This window comes from Aythya fuligula, chromosome 5 (assembly GCF_009819795.1).
Source record: "Aythya fuligula isolate bAytFul2 chromosome 5, bAytFul2.pri, whole genome shotgun sequence".
NCBI lineage: Eukaryota > Metazoa > Chordata > Aves > Anseriformes > Anatidae > Aythya > Aythya fuligula.
The window spans coordinates 9327519-9346299 of record NC_045563.1 but is presented as its reverse complement, the minus strand read 5'-3'; the positions used below and the strand labels follow the sequence as shown (position 1 = coordinate 9346299).

Genomic DNA, 18781 nt, shown 5'->3' with positions numbered 1-18781 from the left:
GGAAGACAAAGAATCCATTTTTATTACTTTATTAACCTTTTTTATATTTAGCCGAGTAATAAAACTACTCAACTGTGTGTAGAAATCTCGATTAAAATTTGCCCTAGCTCCAAGAGGCACACAGACAAATGCTCCAGTAGTTATCTAAGTTGGTTTCCTGGTAAAAGCTTTGCTCTGCTATCAGATTCTGTTGTGCAGTACATAGATCCCTACTTTACAGGCAGCACCATTTCAGGAGGTAGTTTGAAAGCTTTCGGGCTCTCCCAATGATTGCTTTGCTTTTCTTTCACAGCAATTACAGCCCCTTCATTTAATTTCAATGGAAACTTTAGTGTTTTAGACCTTGCCCATGCAGCTGAATGATCATCTCTGGATCTTATTTCCAGTCCTCAGGAGGACCGGTTTTGATGACCTAGTCTGATTACAGCATCTTTGACAGCTTTAAAGGAATTTGCTCGGGGGAAGACGACAGCTGCTGCTCTGATGAAGGATTTTTCTGAGCAGGCCTCCCAAGCAAGACGTGTCAGCATGAGATGCTGCCTACGCTTTTCATCATGACCAACAGGTATGTCTAAAAAAGGTTTTGTGTTCTTGCCAGCTTAGGCTGGTGTGGAGAAAGCCTCTATCATAAAAACTGCTTCACCTGCTTTTGTCCAAACTCTGCAGCTTCTTGGCTTGCTTTTCCTTACATTTTATGTTCAGCCTCTCTGGAAGCTGAGGTCCAGACCTTTAGTCTTCTGTAAACTGGCATTGCTCCTTTGGTTTATAAAGTCTCTGGTGCAGGTACAGCCTCTTCACCAACATCTGTAACTCCTGTGTTGCCCTGGTCTTAAACAAGAGTAATGAAAATGAGCATATTATTTATGATCGATAATAACCACTATTAGGAGCAGCAATAAAGTTTATTTGCAGGCTTTTTTGAATAGAACCAGTACAAAGACAATATGGGAAGCTGCTCCTCTAGAGCCTGTTTTTTCATTAGTGTTTAGAATAACACAGGTAACAGTTCAGATCCCCCCCCCCCCCCCCCCACCAAAAAATACACTTTGTACAGAAAGGAGGTGTGAGCCTCTCCCAGTGCATGGATCAGGAAAGCTCTATGTACCTTTCCTAGAGCCATTCCCAAACCCTGTAACTACCTTCCATTTTGCTCATATAAAGTGTCTAGAGTGAATGTGTCATTATTTAGGTAGTTTTGCAATAGAAGATTTTGACAAGTATCTGAAATGCATAGTTTTATATATGCATCCTGGAGCAGCTGCTTTACCTTTGGGGAGAGCAAATTAATGAGTTCAGATACAAAAGGTTTGGTGAATCTTTTAGGTCGTGCACACTCCTTGGGCCAGAGCTGCTAGTGTATAGTCTGTTGGACAGAGCCAAGATTTGGGGAACTCATCCCCAAGGCATCACCACCCCTGATTTCATGCAAAGAAACTCCCCTGTTAACAGGTGGCTCAAAGGACTGAGGGCTGCTTGGTACATGGGACCACTGGCTTCTTCTCTCCAGGGCTAGTCCATCTCCTCTGCTAAACAATGCCTCACATCCAGCTCTGGGCTCACAAGTTTCAGTGACATAAACTACCAATTCCACCTCCTCTAATTCCTCTTCTTTTTTTTCACCTCCCTACACTTCTTATTTAAGTTGTACTTCTCTAGAAAAAGGAGAAGCAGTGCTGTTTCTGTGTCTTGTGAGTGTTTGATTTCCACTTGGTGAATGCAAGGAGCTGAAGCTGAAGCAAGGAATATCCTTTCAAAGATGGCAGGGGTTTTTTTTGCTCCGCAAACCCCCAGCTTTGATCAGCCTGACACTTAGTAAGTAACTCAGTAAGAAGAGATATTCTCTTATTCTTGTCTCAGGGGTGCTTTTCGGATGTTCTTTAGCTGAGGGACACTTTGTGCATCCAAGAAAAACTTATAGGCTTCAAGAAAGCCTGTCTCTCTCAATTTGCTCACCTATCAGAAACAGGAGAGGCACCCAGCACGGGGCTCACCCATGCTCTCCAGGAGCAACCAGGTCTGCAGCACTTGCTGCCACCATGGCAAGTGCCAGGTAAAGTCACTCAGCACATCCCAGAGAAACCTAGGCCAGATGAAGAGTGGGCAGGCTTCAGGGCTTAGAAATGAGAACCAGGTGTCCTTGTGCAGAGATTGCTGGATGTGAGGAAAATTCATTTAAAAGAAGGAAGTGTGAAGCAGACAGATACTTTCTTCACTCATGTACTGCAAGCAGAGTGTATTATTCAGAAGATTATGCTGTGTGTCGGTGCATTGTGAATGCCAAAATGCTGGAAATTCACTAGTTGTAATATGCTAGTGATAGCAGACAAGCCAGTGGGAATGTGACAGATGAAATTACTTGGCTGCTTGGCAGAAGCCAGTAAAGCCAGAGTTCGAGAGAGCAGAGTGCCAACCTCACAGGCAGACTGTGCCCCTTGCATTAAAGTGACTTCAGTCAGAGGAAAATAAAATTTATTGCCCTAATCAGGCAAGAAACTTGATATCTGTGTTTTGGATTCAATGGTTCCTTGCCCCAGTCTTTGTGTTTCTCATCACTTCACTTAACCAAAGAGCAAATGTTATACACATGCACTAACAAGTTTCCATTCACTGCAATATCTTTGTAGGTGTGTAAGTGGAAAGGCAGCTTGACCCAAAGTGCCCTAACAGATATGTTTTGCTTTTAATGGAGATTTATCAGTCCCACAGATGTGAGTAGCAGAGATGAAATCCTGCCTGGGTTCCACATGCAGAACTCTTAATTGGAATCAGCAGCACCCATGGTTGTACAGTGGGGCAAGATCAGATCTCCTCTAATGCTCTTTTAAAGCTGATATAAAGATTTGTAGGGCAAGTATGCCATTCAAATAGAAGGAAACTGCTCTGTAAAGAAGACTTATACCATCCCTTACTAATAGTATTTTTTGTTTTGTTTTGGGATGTCAAATACGTCCATCAGGGAAGCTGACACAATTTTCCAGCTCCAGCACTATTAATGCAGCAAGTGACAAAGCTTGCCAAATCTGGAAGCATCAGGAAAAGGTATTTCAGTCCCATAGTCTGAAACTCAGGGCTGATGAGCTGGAGTCAGGAGAGCAAGAGAGGTCTTTTTCTGGTAAGGAGGAGTAGTGGCATCACCTTTCCATCATATTCACTTTAGAGCTAGAAAGACTCTTTTGTGGTCCAAAAGGGGTCTAATTTTTTTCCAGCTCTCCAATACACAAGGAGAAATATCAGCCCTAAGTAGAGAGCATAAGGGCACTTCAGCCTCCATACTTGTCCTAGAAATGTTTGCTGCACAAGGTGTAATCCATGCATGAGAAAATGCAAGGCACTGAGCAGGTTTTGCTTGCATTAGGGAATAGCTATGTTGTCAAAATCATGATAGAACAAGAGCTCAGTTTCAGTCCTTCTCCCTTCAGACACCAGTAATTCACAATCTCTATAACTGTCCTGTGAAGCTGATTCCTTTCCTTTGCATTTACCTAGATTTAAAAGAAAAGGCATTGTAATGTCCACTCCTTCATTGAGGTGCCTGTTTGAAAGGCTTATACATTTGAGATTACGAAAAATATGCTGATGAAAATAAAATGCTCCATATTAAAAATAAAAATAAAAATAAAAATAAAAATAAAAATAAAAATAAAAATAAAAATAAAAATAAAAATAAAAATAAAAATAAAAATAAAAATAAAAATAAAAATAAAAATAAAAATAAATGAAAAAGATGGTATGTTGAAAAAGAGTTGGTTCTTAGCAACATACTAATTTAAGGTGAGAGGCTTTCTGTTCCTATCGCAGACCAAATTTCTGATAAGAATTAAGTAGAGAAAAGTAGAAAAACAGAGAGGGCTCTAACTATTAACAAGGCAGCTAGTAACAGGCTGGTAAAGCTACTAGCAAGGGCATCTTCTCATAAAATCATCAAATGGCTTGTGTTGGCAGGGATCTTAAAGATCATCCAGATACAACCCCCCTGCCATGGGCAGGGACACCTCCCACTAGAACAGGTTGCTCAAAGTCCTTTATTTTAAGGATCTGATCCAAAACTGTCAGGGACCAAGGCTGGACCCAGTCCCACACTCGCCAGTCCAAGCCTGTCCTGTTCTTAGCCACCCTTCTGTAAGACACCAACTGACCTGGCACAAGCAGGTCCCTCCCAACACTCCTGCAGACATGCTAAAGGATGCTCTGCTTGGAACAAAACCACAATTGAAATCTTCAGCTTACTTGTGCAAAAAATAGCTGGCTTTCAGCCTGACTTATATATTCTAATGAGCACAAGTGTTCTTTGATCTACTGTCTGAATTTTTCCTTGTTTAGTTTCCTTGTCCCAGCTTAAATTGAGATCCAAGTGAATATAGGTTCCAGAAGCACTTGGCCAGATTTGGAAATTGTACCAATTATTCTTTGTTAAAACCGTTTGTTTTACTCTGAAAACACCATCCTCCAGGGTGTGGAGAGGTGGAGGAAAGAGTCTCACACGCTAATTACAAGAAATTAAATCCAAAACAAATATCAGCTTTAATAGACTTTAATATATTTAACATTACTGTAAAGTGTCTGCCAACGACAGCAGGATTTGACACTTGCTTTTTATATTCATCATGCAGTATCACCATCCAAGCTCCTTCAAATTCATGCATATTTCACTCATTTGGGCTTTTCTCATGCTTCGATCCATTATTCTCTCCAGTTTTCTGTTCTCCTTTCATGTCACTAATCTAATCTAATCCCCTTCCAAGGTGACACCACAAATGGAGCTCAAAAGCATTTACATCAGGGCTTTCAAATCATCTTATGCAGTGATGCCTGTGTCTAGGTGCTTTATGATTCCCTTGGCTTCTTCCCTTCCCACCGCTGTAAGTCCCACTCGCTGCCCTTCTCAGGACCAGTCTGGCATTAACAGCTTCCAGGTTTCTAAAATCCATTCAGAACAGACCATGGGCCTGCAGAAATCAACGGGAGCCTTTTGATATCTCTTGGATTTAGACAAGGCTGCTAATCCCCATTTTAGGCTATATCCTGCAATTATCCTAGTCTGATTTCTCTGCTGGTCAAAACTCACATGAGTAAATGAGGAATCATTACAGAAAGCCCCAGTCAACACAACAGAGAGCACAAAGTCATTGCTGCTGAAATAAAGCTACTGAAGATAATTCTGCTTTTGCTGTTTCTGGGGGTTTTTCTTTTCATTATATATTTATTTATTTATTTATAATTTTTGGCCCCTCTTTTTATTTCATGCCAGCTCAGCCATCCACCTGCTGGCTGTGGGTTCATGCTTCTCAGCCATCTCCTGGCTGGTGGCAGCCCTGCCATCAGCAACCACCCAGTTGCTTTAAGGAGAGGTTTCAGTTCCACTCCTTTTTGTTGCTAAAATATGATGAACGTGTGATAAAAGCTGACTCAGAATGACCTCACTCACTTCAGCTCTGTCTGTCTCCCACATTCAGCATCAACAGGGCTGACTGATATGGAAACACTGAGCTAACAGCAGTTATTAGCATTCGGTTACTTGGTAACTCTTATTCAATCAATACATGTTTTACCTTTTAGATCCCAGTGGCAGGATGAACAGAACGAAGGGGAAAACCTCAGGTGGAATAAACCTAATGGTTTATGGGATATTTCCAAAGTAAAAATGCATGTTGAATCACAAATAATGGCTTGGCTGTAATCTCAGGAGTCTAATTATGAAATGGATGTGGAATCATTCTGTAATTATTTAGAAAGTTCGTTTCAGCAGCACAGAAATTCTCTCTTTTTGCTATATATCATCACAAGTACATTGTGGTTGTTTGTAACATCTACCCAGAAAGACCCATGAATAAGAGAGGCAATTTTAAGAGATGGAGACAGATCCATGCCTTTATAAATCAATGGATTCATGCCAAGGATGAATTAAGACCAGGTTCCTCAACAGAGTTAAATCATTTCTAGCCAATTACAGCAGAGCAGAAATCAGTCTGCCCTGCACTTGGGACCTTCTCACCACAATGCAAAATCTTGCTATCTTGCTATGCATTTTGCATGGTGCTTGTGTATTTGCCCTGGAGAAGAGCTCAGCTGAAAAACCAGAGCAAGCTCCTGCACGCTGTAGATTTGGAACTGGTGCTGCAACCCCAGGTAGATGATCAGCACCCCAAGGTACCTGCTACATCCACAAACACAGCCAGGGTGCTGGCTTCAGAAGTAAATTTTGTTGTGTTGGATCAGACAGCTACATGTGATGTGACCATGACAAATCTAATTTTGGCAAATACTGGCAATCCATACCTGCATTTCCTGGATAAGTAGCCCCAGGTCTGCCTACCTGCTTCAAAGGGGAATTTACAGCTATAGGTCATTAGGAAAACTGCAGGGTAGAAATATATAAATGCAGAAGAGACTGTCTCTGTGGGAGAATAACCTTGTAGTTCCTTCATATAGCACCACAAGAACTGGAGATGCTGTGCTTTGGGCTGAACAAACTGCCCTTCCTGGGGGACAAACACACCGGGGTACACGGGACTCTGAGCATCACAAGAATTAGGGATTATATGAAAAGATAAACTGATTGCTATCAGTGCACCTGGCTACACACATATGACCATTCATTGCTCTGTCTCCATTGTGCTTCATGGCTGACTTTTTTCCAGTTCCTCAGAAACACCCCATTTTGGAGTGACCATCAGAAGACAGGCTAACCAAGACCCTTCTGTCATGGAATGCATATGGAAATGCACAGTCCAAAGGACTGATTTTTGTCTTGAGGTTGGAATTTATGCAGTGCTTTCCTTTCTGGAAGGTCTGAGGAGTAGAAACAGTGCCGTATGACACCTCATGGGTGTTCTGCACATTTCAGCAGTAAATCTGCTTCTCCAGAGGCAGAAAAAAGAAGAAGGAACACAGCTAATGATGCTCTGTGGGGCAATTCACCTTTTTATTTCCTGATGTATTCCCTGACTGGTGGAAAATCACTCTTGGCAAACACAAAACTTACCTTGCTGCCAAAAGGTGCATCTCTAAATTATTAATCAAGAGCACACAGAACCACGAAAGGTGGAATATTGAACAAAGGCTCAATTGACACTCTGGAAGTTGAAGAAGATATGGAAGACTTCCTTCTAATTTATTTATTCCTTTTCTGTTCTGTTATCCTGATATGCTGCTTCCAGTTACCATTGCACCCTGCACTGTATGGTATTACGTGATTTTGTTTTCAGATTGTTGGAGATAAAGTTACTTCATTATTAATATATATGCACTGTGCATATCCATAAATATTGAATATATATGTGTATGTAAACCTACTAGAAGTGTTAATAGTTAAGATAAACTAAGTCCATTATCACAATGAGTGACTATTTCTATGACCCTATTTGCAATAAAACCAGATTCAATGATATGAGAAAATTGCTAGGTTTCAAAATAATTGAACCAGGCCAGACGAATCCCCACAAAGGCATCATTTACAAAGTACTTTGCTTGTCTAAAATATTTATTCCTGCAGAAGGAAATGGAAAAAGAGTTCATATGGTTACACAGCTATCCTCTGAGCGTAAAATTGTTTTATCATGTTATGTTTATTTCCTAGACATCTTCCATTGGGGTGTTGCACGAAAATACTGGCTGTGCAGTTAGTTCCTTTGTGTGGACTGTTCGTACTTATTCACTGGGAAGTCAATCATGTTTTGTTCAGGCTTGTTTTATTTTTCTGCTGAGCAAACAGTTAAGCAACTCTTTTCTTGTAAAAACTTATTTGCATATACAATGTGAGCCATTCAAAGTCGGCACAACAGATATTTAACATGTCTTTGCTTTCTCTCTCATGTAACACTGGAAGTAGTAGAGTTTGTCCTCAAAAAGGGGGATTTGCTTATTAAGACTGCAGTATATTGGTCACGCTTAAGGGCTCCATCAGTAGTTACAGATCTTTTCAGTTTGTCTCGTATTAAAAGCCTGGATAGATTTTTACTATTAAATGGTCACAGCAAAATGCTTCCAAGCAATCTACAGACAAATAATTTCTCCCAGCAATTATCCACTGAATAAATCTGAATAATGAATATGTTCACAAAAGTCACTATGTATTTGTGAACAATTAGCAGAAAGAAATAGAGGTGACACTCCTCAGCTAACAATTCATTTATGAATTCTTTGTCCAGCTTTGGTTCTGACATGTGTTGCGAGAAATGAGATCAAAGCCTAGATGAAAAATTACTTCAAAAAGGAGGGCAATGTTAAGGGAAATTCTTCCAGCTTCCAGAGCAGAAATTGTTCCAGTATTGTAACTATTATTTTTTTACCAATGATTTCAGAAACTAGGAAAGTTATCTTCCCCGAATTCTTCACTTCATGCATGAAACTGTGCTTTATTCCTAATCTATATCCAATTTTAGGTGGTTAAATTGCAATCAAAAGCACTTAGCAGGAATGGATCCATCCCTGTTATGAGATTTGAACTCCTGACATCTTTATCCACTGGAACTTGAGTGCCCAGGTAACTACAAATTATTCAAGCATTTACAACTATCACTATCAATATAATTAACAGGTTGAGGAAAAAAAAAAAAAAAAGCAAAAAAAAAAAAAAAAAAGCAAGAATGGTGCTATTAAATGATCATTCCTAACATTTAGATGGGAATCTTTCATTAAAATATTTATAAGATGCCTAATATTTTTTCAATCAAATTAATAGAAAAAAAAAATGTACTTGAGGGGAATCTCTGGAACTGAAAAGAGTTCTGACATTGAAAAGTACAAATGAGCCATTTAGAATTAAAAACAGACAAACAATCAAACAAAAACCAACAACTTTTCTTCTGGGGGTTTTAAAGACAATCTCAAAAAATTCTGATAAAAAAAAAAAAAAAAGGCCTTTGTAAAAAGGCCTTTGTTTTCAATAAGATCAGATTCATTGAAAAAGATAAGTATAGGGTTTCTCATTCAGGTCTAAAAGATTTAAAAGATTATGAGCTCTTTGCCTCTGTTTTCAGGAATAAGAGGCTACAAAAGACCTTTTTTATGTGACTTGATGTATGACACTAGTAAAAATGAATGAGACTATTCATGTAGGGTAAGTGAGAGGGAGATGAATATTAGGCTTTGACTTCCCTTTTCCCACCTCCACCTGTATTTTTGGCCACAGTAGGCATATAAAATCCTTCTTATATTATTTAGTAGCAAGTGATTATCATGATGGGAGCAAGGAGGAACCAGATAAGCTGGAGGGTCACCGTTTGAAAGGTTTTGTCACCTCTTTGTTTAGGATCTACCATGAGCAAAGTTTTGAAAAATGACTTTTCCCTACCAAAAGCTCAGCTTAGATATCCCAAAAATAACCGATGTGAAACACTTGCAGGACACACCAGAAAGGGGATTTTGAGAACGTTTTACAAGCCTTGCAGCTGTGAGCCGGTTACAGCATGAGGAAAAGCCCTCCAACACACCAATGTACAGGAAAGAGAAGGTAAGGTGTTTTTGTCTGGGAGGTTTTTAGATACAGTGCATTCAGTGAAATGCCCCAGGCCAGTAAAATGTGACTCCCTCCATGCTGACACTGCTTTCAGTGATGAAAAGGGAAAGGGTTGAGGACAGCAGGTCTTCCAAGCATCAAAGACCCATGCAGAGACTGGGTCTTGGTGCCAGTGGCCACATCTTGCAACCCTTGCTTCACAGGGTAGGTGAAAAATGATGGCCTGGTCTAAGCATGCACAGCTGTAACAGAGAACAACACTGGGGTCTTCTCTGCCATTTTGCAGTGAAGTCCCTTGTGAAAGGAGCAATGCCAGGGTCCCACCTTGAGACATTCCATCTAACTTGGAAAATTACACAAAACTGGATTTTTTTTAGACAGTTCACGGCAAATAAATAGCTCCAAGAAAAGAACAACAACAAAAAAATCCTCAAGCTTGTGCTTGTAGAGACAATAAACCACCATATTTCAGCAGTCATGGCAGGTATTTCTGGCTGGAAATTGTATATTTAATGATGACCAGCCTTCAGCATTTGACAAGGGGCTGTTAAAGCCTGTTGAACAGTAAATCACCTCTCTTCTCTATCAATAATCTTATTATAATATCTGTAGAAATGTCTAATGTTCAAATCTCACTTTATTACTATAATAATGGATCTAATTTGTAAGACATATAAAGTGAGGCCATAACTGTGCTGGAGGGAGATATATGTGAACCCACTACATCTATAACATTTCCTCATGGCTTTTGTCCACATAGTTCTGAACAAGAAAAGGATTAAAAGTAGTGCCACTTGCAAGTTTTTTGAGATCAGGAATGTTTTCAGGAAAGGAGACCAACATCATCATGGAAATGCAGTAATCATTATGGAAAGAACAGCCTCGACTTTACATTTACGCATATAAATATGTAGGTGTTTATCTGTGATTTGCTCCATTCAGCCTCTCTCCAGTTGCCAGGAAAGCCCTGCTTTCCAGCTGCACAACCAGTATTATCACTGTGTGCTATTTTTGGCTGCCGAGTACATTTCAAGCCACGTCATCCTTCCCAAGCCAACACTGGCATGAAGGGCGGAAACTCATCTTTCCACTCCTCTGTCATCTGCTGCTGCTCCCATCTGGACTCTGGCATTGCCTGCTCAGTCCCTGCTGCAGAGGGTTCTCCAGATGATTTTCCCTGGTCCTCCCCATTTCTTTGAGTGAGTGGCTTTCCAACCAAAGCTTTGTGTGGGAGGCTTCATGTTGGCATCCAGAGTACATGTCCCAAATATGTCCAGACCCACCTTCTGATCATAGTGCAGAGGAGCTCCTGGTAAGTAATCTCTTGATGGGTGATAGTGTCCTTGTGCCCAATGCCCAGAATTTTTCACAAGTGTCTTGTTTTTAATGTCATATTCTTTTGAAACTAACAGTTCGGTAGGTTTCCAGTTCTTGTCATACCTGTTAACACTGGGTCTTTGTCTGAGAATGTACCTTTTTTCTTTTTTTTTTCTTTTTTTTTTTTTTTTCCCTGACACTGTACAGCTTTGATTTCCATAGGTTGTTAAAGCCTAGTAAATATTATAAATTTCACTTCCTTTTTAAGGTTTTCCTTGGCTTGGTGCTACCCCACTACTTAGCTGTTTAATGTTTTTCTGTTCTGATGTGACATTGCTGTTGGGTGTTTGGAAAATCTCATATGGACAAAAGCGTCTCATGAAGTTATGAATCTCTTCAAATATAAGGTTTGGTTTCCTTGGATGTGCTACTGGAGCAGCCCTCTCAGACAAAGCTGTAACCACCACTAGTCTGAGCTGGGCATCTTGTGCTGTGCCTCCCCGAAGCTGCTTCCTTTTTCCACAAAATAATTAAATATTCATTATGCCAGAAAGTATGTGTGTGTGTGTGTGCGTGTATGTAAGGCTACAGCAGAGTGATTAGGGCACTCACCTGGTAGACAAGAGACCCTGTTCCCAGTGACTGCTCCAATGAATATTTAAGTATTTCACATTAAGTATTCATTGGAGCAAGGATAGGAGCAGACCTCTTCCATCCCCAGGGGAGCACCCAAACACTGGGCTGCAAAGCCATTCTTTCATTCTTTCTTTCTTTCTTTCTTTGTCCCAATGAATATTTAATTATTCCAGGCCAAACAAGATGGCTTCAGTGACAGCAACTGAGATTCCCTCAGTCCCACACATGCACCATAGCTCTGATGATGAAGGTGTGCATATAGGAGGCGTGGGTTCACAGTCCCTTGGATTTAGAAAGAAGTTGACTCTAGATCTCCCATACATTGCATGGGTCTTCCAGATTCTGATCTGCTGGATAAAATACACAGACCTCCACCATTCTGCCTCTGGTCATGAGACAGAGGTGTTATTGATGTTTGTATGACCCCAAGCTCAGAGAAAACATCCTTACCAGTGATACATGATGCTAAAATCTGGCTTAAAAATCCCTCAGGAGAAGGTATCAAAGCTGAAAACGTTTCTCACTCCCCTGCAGTTCCTGCTGTCTGTGTTATGTGTTTCCTGCTTATTGGGTTGGCTGCTGTGGATGCTTTTTTTAAACACATAATTGTCTTGTGAATTGTGTAGGAAGCCTAGGCATCCACTAGAAAGCCATGCCAGTAGGCTTGGTCTGCCCAGCAATGTCACCCCTAAATCCCTCTCTGGATCCAGCACATAGTGGTGTCTCTTCCAAGGCCAATGAGGTCAACATGTGTTTAGTAAAGGGCATATACAATGTGTGATGCACAGGAAAACCCATGGACCCTCCCTGGGCAGTCGGCCAGCCCCAAACTGTAGGTAATGGGCTTTAACCTTGCCTCTGAAGCCCAGATAGGGTGTGGATGAAGTGCTGAGTGTGGGGAAAGCATCCAAAGAGACAAGGTGTAGGGCAAGGCTATCTGACTAGATAAATGTAACAGACATTGAGGAGTAGAAGGTTAAAACAGGAAGAAAAACATGGAGAAAGGGCTCATTTTTCCCCACTGAGTGGGGAAAAGGCACATGAGGAGAAAGAGAAGGAAGAGGTGTAGAAAAGACAACTTTGATCTTAAAGTAAAAATAAAACATGGAGAATTTCTGCCACCCACTTAGGTCTTTGAAAAGTAGAAAATTTGCCATCTGCTGCTCCACTTTCTGAGGACAATGTGTGTCTCTGAACTGAGATGCTTCAGATTTGCTTTGGGGGGGGTTAACTTTGGGAACATTCCTACACAGAACAGAGTTTTATTACTATTATTGCAGCCCTGTTTTTTTGTCATTTGGCAGAATCCACAGCAATCTGATTTCATTATCAAAGACTGAGTGTGGCTTCCAAGGAAAAAACAGAGCAACAACATAATTGTGATACCAAATGGCAAACAATTGCTTCTCATACCCATCAAGATGTCCAATCATGAGATTGTTGCATAGCTTCAGTTGTTTAAATGGCAATATCACATCCAAAACAGAGCAGCCTAGCTCAGAACACTTCAAAGGTGCTTCCAATAATGTGAATCTTATCTTTCATATCATATTTGTGTTCTACCCCAGTCTGTTGAGCAGCTATCTTCAATAACTGTTCACTCCAATTTAGAGAAATCCTTTCTGATACCTTGCTGTCTCTTTATCCAAGCTTTTTTTTTTTTTTTTTTTTTTTTTTTTTTCCTGAAAAGACAGCTTTAGTGTACTGAAGATCTATGACAATGATATTTATATTGGCTTGGTGTACGTATTACAGCGATATGACTGTAAATGTCACATCAGATGTGTTTCATATCATGTCCTTCGAGGGATGTGGTAAAAATATAGCCACAAAAACTCAAAGCTCCACCTAGATTCATTACTCTGGTTTGAATGGCCATGTGTTGTTTTTTGATCAACTCTTTAGACAGACGACAGTAGCTGTCCTCCTTCAATATTGAGGAAAAGGCCACCAGTGGACCAAGCTGTGGGGGAAAAACGGAAAGCAGAGAGAAGGGTTCGGTTTCGTGAGCCAGAAGAAGTTATTGAACATGGTATGTTCAAGCTATTAGGCTTTCTGGCATGACCTTTCTAGTTCTTAACCTTTCCCCTGTCTGTCCTCATCAGCCTCCCCCTCTGTTAGTAGTATCTGTCTTTCTGAGCTCAGCATGGAGCAGGGGACAGACACCTTCTGTGCTGTGCTCTGCAGAAGTGCACCTGGTCCATTCCCCTGCCTGCCCTGGAGGATCAGGTTAGAGCAGCCTCAGGCTGTTCTCATGGCGAACTTGCGGGACCACAAGGACCATTGTAGACCAAGGGTTTTGCTAAACACCAGGTCTACCCTAGAATACTGCTTTCATTCATAGGGGATCTCAAACAAACCAAATTTAAATGTGCTTACATCAATCTGGGTAACTAGAATGTAATACTGGGGAGGGAGCTCACCTTCTGATGTTTCTGAGCAGCCTGCATGGCAAGGGACAGAACAGTAAAGATCTGAGCCCGACTGGCCCACTGGGATTAAAAGCAGCCAGGATGTAATGTTTTCTGCAAATAAGAGTGCCCAAGGAACAACACAGCTAACATGACTTCTGGTCTTTCATTCATGAACCAAAATAACAGCTTGTAGGTAGGTCAGCTGGGAGTGACCTGAAGCTGAGGTCTAACACAAGGATTCAGTTTGCACTTCTGCACATGCTAAATGCAGATCATAACCAAATAATTGTTTTATTCTGGCTTTTACTAACAGACCCGACTAAGACAAATTGTGTTTATTGGTAGGAAGCTAAAATTGTATGGTTTTGATACATCTGCCAGCACAAACACAGGTGACAGAAATTTCCATGTCAGCCACCTGTCTGGACTGCTACTCAGCTTCTAAAAACAAGGCTTGGCATCCACTGCTGTGTCTGTATACAGACTTCTTGTTGGTTTTGCAGTGTACTGCTTCTGGTGCCTAGGAGTTAAAAACTGTTTCTTGATAAGGTTGTTGGCACAGCCTGGGCTTTCCTATACAAACTGAACACATGGGAAGAATCAGTGAGTCAGCCCTTAACTCTTCAAAGCTCTTTTGACTGCCCAGGAGCAGGATTTGGATGAGATGCAACACCTCTTTCAGCTCCCTGCCAGGGTCTGTGCCCCCAGATCAATGCTTGGCACCCCACAGTCAGTCCAGCTTGGGATGGGGTTTTGGCACCCACCAGCTCTGACCTCAGCGCAGCTGTGCTCAAGCCACAGGAAGCTGCAGGGATAGGAAAGACTCTGACTCTTCCATGAGGACAGGAGAAATGTCCCAACTCATAATTGATATTCTGTGTTACAAACAGACTGTGATTTAGATGATTTGCTGTTTGTCCATGCAACGTTATTAAAATAGAGACTGGTAGGATGAAAGGTGCTGGCACCAGTGGAATTTTTCCATGCTTCCGACTTTTCATCCTGGACTGCATCTGGGCCCCAGCCACCAAGCAGAGGCAGTTCCAGGATGCTGTTGGATAACAGTTGCATCTTACAGTCGGGTCTTACAGTCGGATTTGTTTTCTATATTTCATTCTTTTCTTAGCCTTCTGGTCTCTCTCATCTCTCTTCTAGAAATGATGCAGAGTAGGAAGAGGTGTTTTTTTTTTTGTTTTGTTTTGTTTTTTGTGAGAGCTGACTTCTGGCCATCCTGCAACAGCAGCAATCTCTGCTTATGAAATTCCTCATACAATATTTTTTCTCATTTTCCTGAAGTGCACCTATATCTACATATTTGCATGGGGTGGATAGATCCTCATCTGGCATAAATGCATTCAGCCAAAAGCAGTGTAAGGAGTTGCCCAGTGTCTGCAGGGTGACAGGCAGTTTCAGAAATACCATCCAGTGCATGCTTTTCTTTTATCTTCAGCAAAGAGACACCTCCTTTCCAAGTGTGTAAGAATATTTTTATTCTGTTTTCTAGTTATTTCCTGCTGTGACTACGTAGTGGGTAAGTCAAAGTTTCACATTATAACTTTGAGGCATTCATGGAACTAACCTGAGTTTGCTTTGTGGTGGTGGGAATGAACTCTGCAAATAAAACCTCCAAATATGAAGGTTGGCAGCTGTTGCTTTTTTTTTTCTCAGCACATGAAGCACAGAGAGTTGATGAGGTCTGCTGCAGTATTTTAAACAAGACATCTAGCAAGACAAATAGTGGAAACAAAAATGAAATCCCTGAAGCTATTTTTAATTTAAATATAATTAATATATTTTATGGCAATGAAATAGGTACAGGTTTTTCACTAAGATATGCAGGGAAAGCACCCCAAGCGAAACAGTAGTTCTCCCTGCTGACTTTCTTATTTGGGGAAGAGACAATTCATTTATACACTGGCGGTGGGGTAGAAACAATAAAAATAATCTTTTTTTTTTTTTTTCTTTTTGTTTGCAAGGATGTTTGAGGCCAAGCAGCCTCACAGACCCCCAAGGAAATGTGTGTATCTGGGTGTTATTATGATGGCGATCATCTCTAGAGGTCTTGGCCAAAATCCAGCCCCTTCTGCATGCAGTGCAGTAAGAGGGGAAGGGGCACATATATCCATGTATATGTACACACACAGAGATGTAGTGGTGGGAGGCCAAAAGGAACAAGGTGCTGTGGGCGGGAAGGAGTCTGGTGGAAAAGGAAAGACCAAACATCCCTCAGGTAACAGTGGAAATGTAGGGCCAAGGCAGGACCTGAACCATAATCTCTTGAATGCCAGTCCAGTGCTCTTCTCACAGACAAGTTGCTTTTTTTCTTACGTGTGTGGACACATGGCTAGGGCTGAACATGCTGTTCCAACAAACAATTCAACAAATTTAAACATCTTTTTTTTTTTTCAATTTGCAACTTAGAAAAGAGCAAACACACACTCCAGCACACATTTGTAGCAGTGTGATTAAGCTGTGTGAGCATAGCTCAGAGCTATTTTTGGGTTGGGACTGTTCTTCCACATTATTTTTTTATGTCTCTGGGCTAAGCATATTCCTATGTTGAAAGGATATAATGAAAAAACAAGTTTGCATCTGAAATAACCCAAAAATTTGACATAGAAAGTAACTTTCATGAGATGAAAAACAGTTTTAAGCACTTCAAAGTTTTAAGCACTTAATAGAAACAGGCTGATTTGAAAGGCAGTCGAGCATTACAGAAGTTTCACTCTCACAAAACACACTCATCAGACAGGTTCCATGCTTTGAAAGGCAGGCAGCCACCCAGCCAAGAGCTGTATCATGTGGCCCGGGAGATCAAACAACGTAAATGCCACCCTCCAAATCAAAAAAAACCTCTGCATAAGCAGAAAGTGGTGAGTAATTCACTGGTTAAATACTTACATAAAAACCATTCATAGAATAATACCAAATAATCAAATTTATAAAAATTGAAGTCTGCTCATGGATAATTTGCAAACAGAAAGAAAGGATAAATTCAAAGGAATAAATTATTTGCTGCAAATAATTCAGTCAGACCTATTATGGGACATTGATTTGGTTTCTGGTTAGCTATAAAATGACTGCCTATTAACATTTTACCTTTTCCCAATACACTTTTTGATACATTATTACGGTTTCTTGCTTGGTTTTACGACTTTTTACTTTCCTCTCTGTACATCTGTATGACAATTTAATTGACTGCTGTGTATTCCAGGGCTGGTATTAGAAGCTAATTTAAATATGTTATAGCTAATGTTGGTCCTTTACCCATAATAATCCTTGCCACATTTTTATCTTCTTATTGATTATGTGCATATGGCAGGAAAATAGCTGCACACTTTGGATTTCTATTCAGGCGTGAATTCACTGCATTAAACATGCAGTGAATACTGCATGTTTAATACTCAAAGTGTTTTATAAAATAATACTGATGGTGCAATGAGCATGCAGCCAAACAAAGCAGACAGATCTGAACCAAACTGCATCCCAGATACCCATGGATGGATACACACATACAAGGGCTGACACCTCTAAATAGCTGCATGGACATCAGAGAGCTAAACGTAGCCCATTGACTTCCACACATGAACTATGCCTGACCTATAGCACTTTAAACATCCTTTAATTATATTTTAACAGGCAAGAAAAATGTTTACAGTGTCCTCCTGCATAAGAGCAAACACTGAGGATGTTCCAGTGTAATTAGCACACCTAGCACTTAGAGAGAGGTTAAGCCAGCCAGAGCTTTCTAAATGTGCCTGTGCCTTGTCTCAGATGTTTCTGTAATTAGCAGAGGCCCCAAACAGGCCGAGTTACCAGGGAAAAGGACAGAAATCTAGATCTCTCTTTATGGAACATTTGTAGGCATTAAATAATTAGGTAAGGTGGCTTAATATTCTCCTAGTAACCTAACATTTAGCTTTAAGGTATAAAAAATAATTGCTGGAAGGAAAATTGAGATTATGCATTAGCTATGGTAATCCTGTTCATATTGTATATAATTAAACTCTTTAAATGCACCATTAGATGAGGGCTTTTATACTCACCACCCTGCATCAGGAGGTGTGACCTGCTATCACTTAACTGGTGCCTAGAGAAGTATTCACAACCGGAGCCCTGTGTACCCTGCTGTTCCCAGAAAAGTAGGACAAAGGCATCAGTGGGGGGTCAGGTTTGGGAAGTGTTTAAGATGACACTAAAATAATGCTGCTTTCTTTTTCCTCCCCACCCCTTCTCAGTCCATGACAGGTCATCATCTGGCCTGCCTATGCTCCTGGGGCTCTCCTTTTGCGCTGTGCTGATCCTGGCTGCGAGTCTCTACTACACCAGCATGAAGCAAGACACCAAAGTCCTGGAGGAATTTCAATCCCGACTTGTTATCTTCTTTCTTCAGATAAGACACATCGCTCATAAATGCTGGACTTGGTTTATGAGGTAGTAGCGATGACCTCCATCTGCAGTGAGCCTGGCAGACATCTCAGAGCACTGGTAACCATCACGCAGCAGATCAAAGCTCCCTGTCCACTCAGTCCCCATGCAAGGAACACATGAGCATCCAACTCAAAGAACAAGAAAACCACCCCTCTTGTGCACTTTCTAGCAGCTACTTGTTCTCCTTTCCTTTTTGTTTTTTTTCTTTTTCCTTAACATTACTGAATGATAATAATAGCACCAAGATGTTCCACCAAACTGATGCTCCATCATCCTTAACAGCAAACAAGTGTCTGAGTTTTGTCCCCCGAAAAGCTTATAAACTGCTGTTATGAGGAGCAGAGGCAGAGAGAGAAATTCATTGATCTGTGCAGGCAGCAGCATGCTGAATAAAAGTCTCCCGAGTCTCAGGTCAAAGCATTAAATACCAAATCATCTTTCTCCTCAAGTCTCCTAAGAGCTATTCTACAGAAGTTAAAATAAAGCTGAACTATTGCACAAACACTGCTCTGGTGGCCAAAGGCTT

The 18781-nt window shown here is 40.8% G+C and overlaps 1 protein-coding gene across 1 annotated transcript; it reads left to right on the top strand.

Annotated features, from left to right (window-relative positions):
• Nucleotides 1–370: 370 nt before the first annotated feature.
• C5H14orf180 (chromosome 5 C14orf180 homolog) lies at nucleotides 371–18421 on the top strand. Its single transcript, XM_032188914.1, has 6 exons — nucleotides 371–565; nucleotides 8382–8482; nucleotides 9344–9451; nucleotides 13316–13442; nucleotides 15329–15355; nucleotides 18063–18421. The coding sequence occupies exons 3-6, from the start codon at nucleotides 9434–9436 to the stop codon at nucleotides 18260–18262; spliced, it is 372 nt and encodes a 123-aa protein (XP_032044805.1). The 5' UTR covers nucleotides 371–565; nucleotides 8382–8482; nucleotides 9344–9433; the 3' UTR covers nucleotides 18263–18421.
• Nucleotides 18422–18781: the final 360 nt, after the last annotated feature.

Excerpts from the sequence above, each read along its gene's own strand:
- C5H14orf180 (XM_032188914.1), top strand. Across the intron at positions 13,443-15,328 it reads AGAAGAAGTTATTGAACATG|TTATTTCCTGCTGTGACTAC; the intron begins GTATGTTCAAGC and ends TCTGTTTTCTAG. Across the intron at positions 15,356-18,062 it reads CTGCTGTGACTACGTAGTGG|TCCATGACAGGTCATCATCT; the intron begins GTAAGTCAAAGT and ends ACCCCTTCTCAG.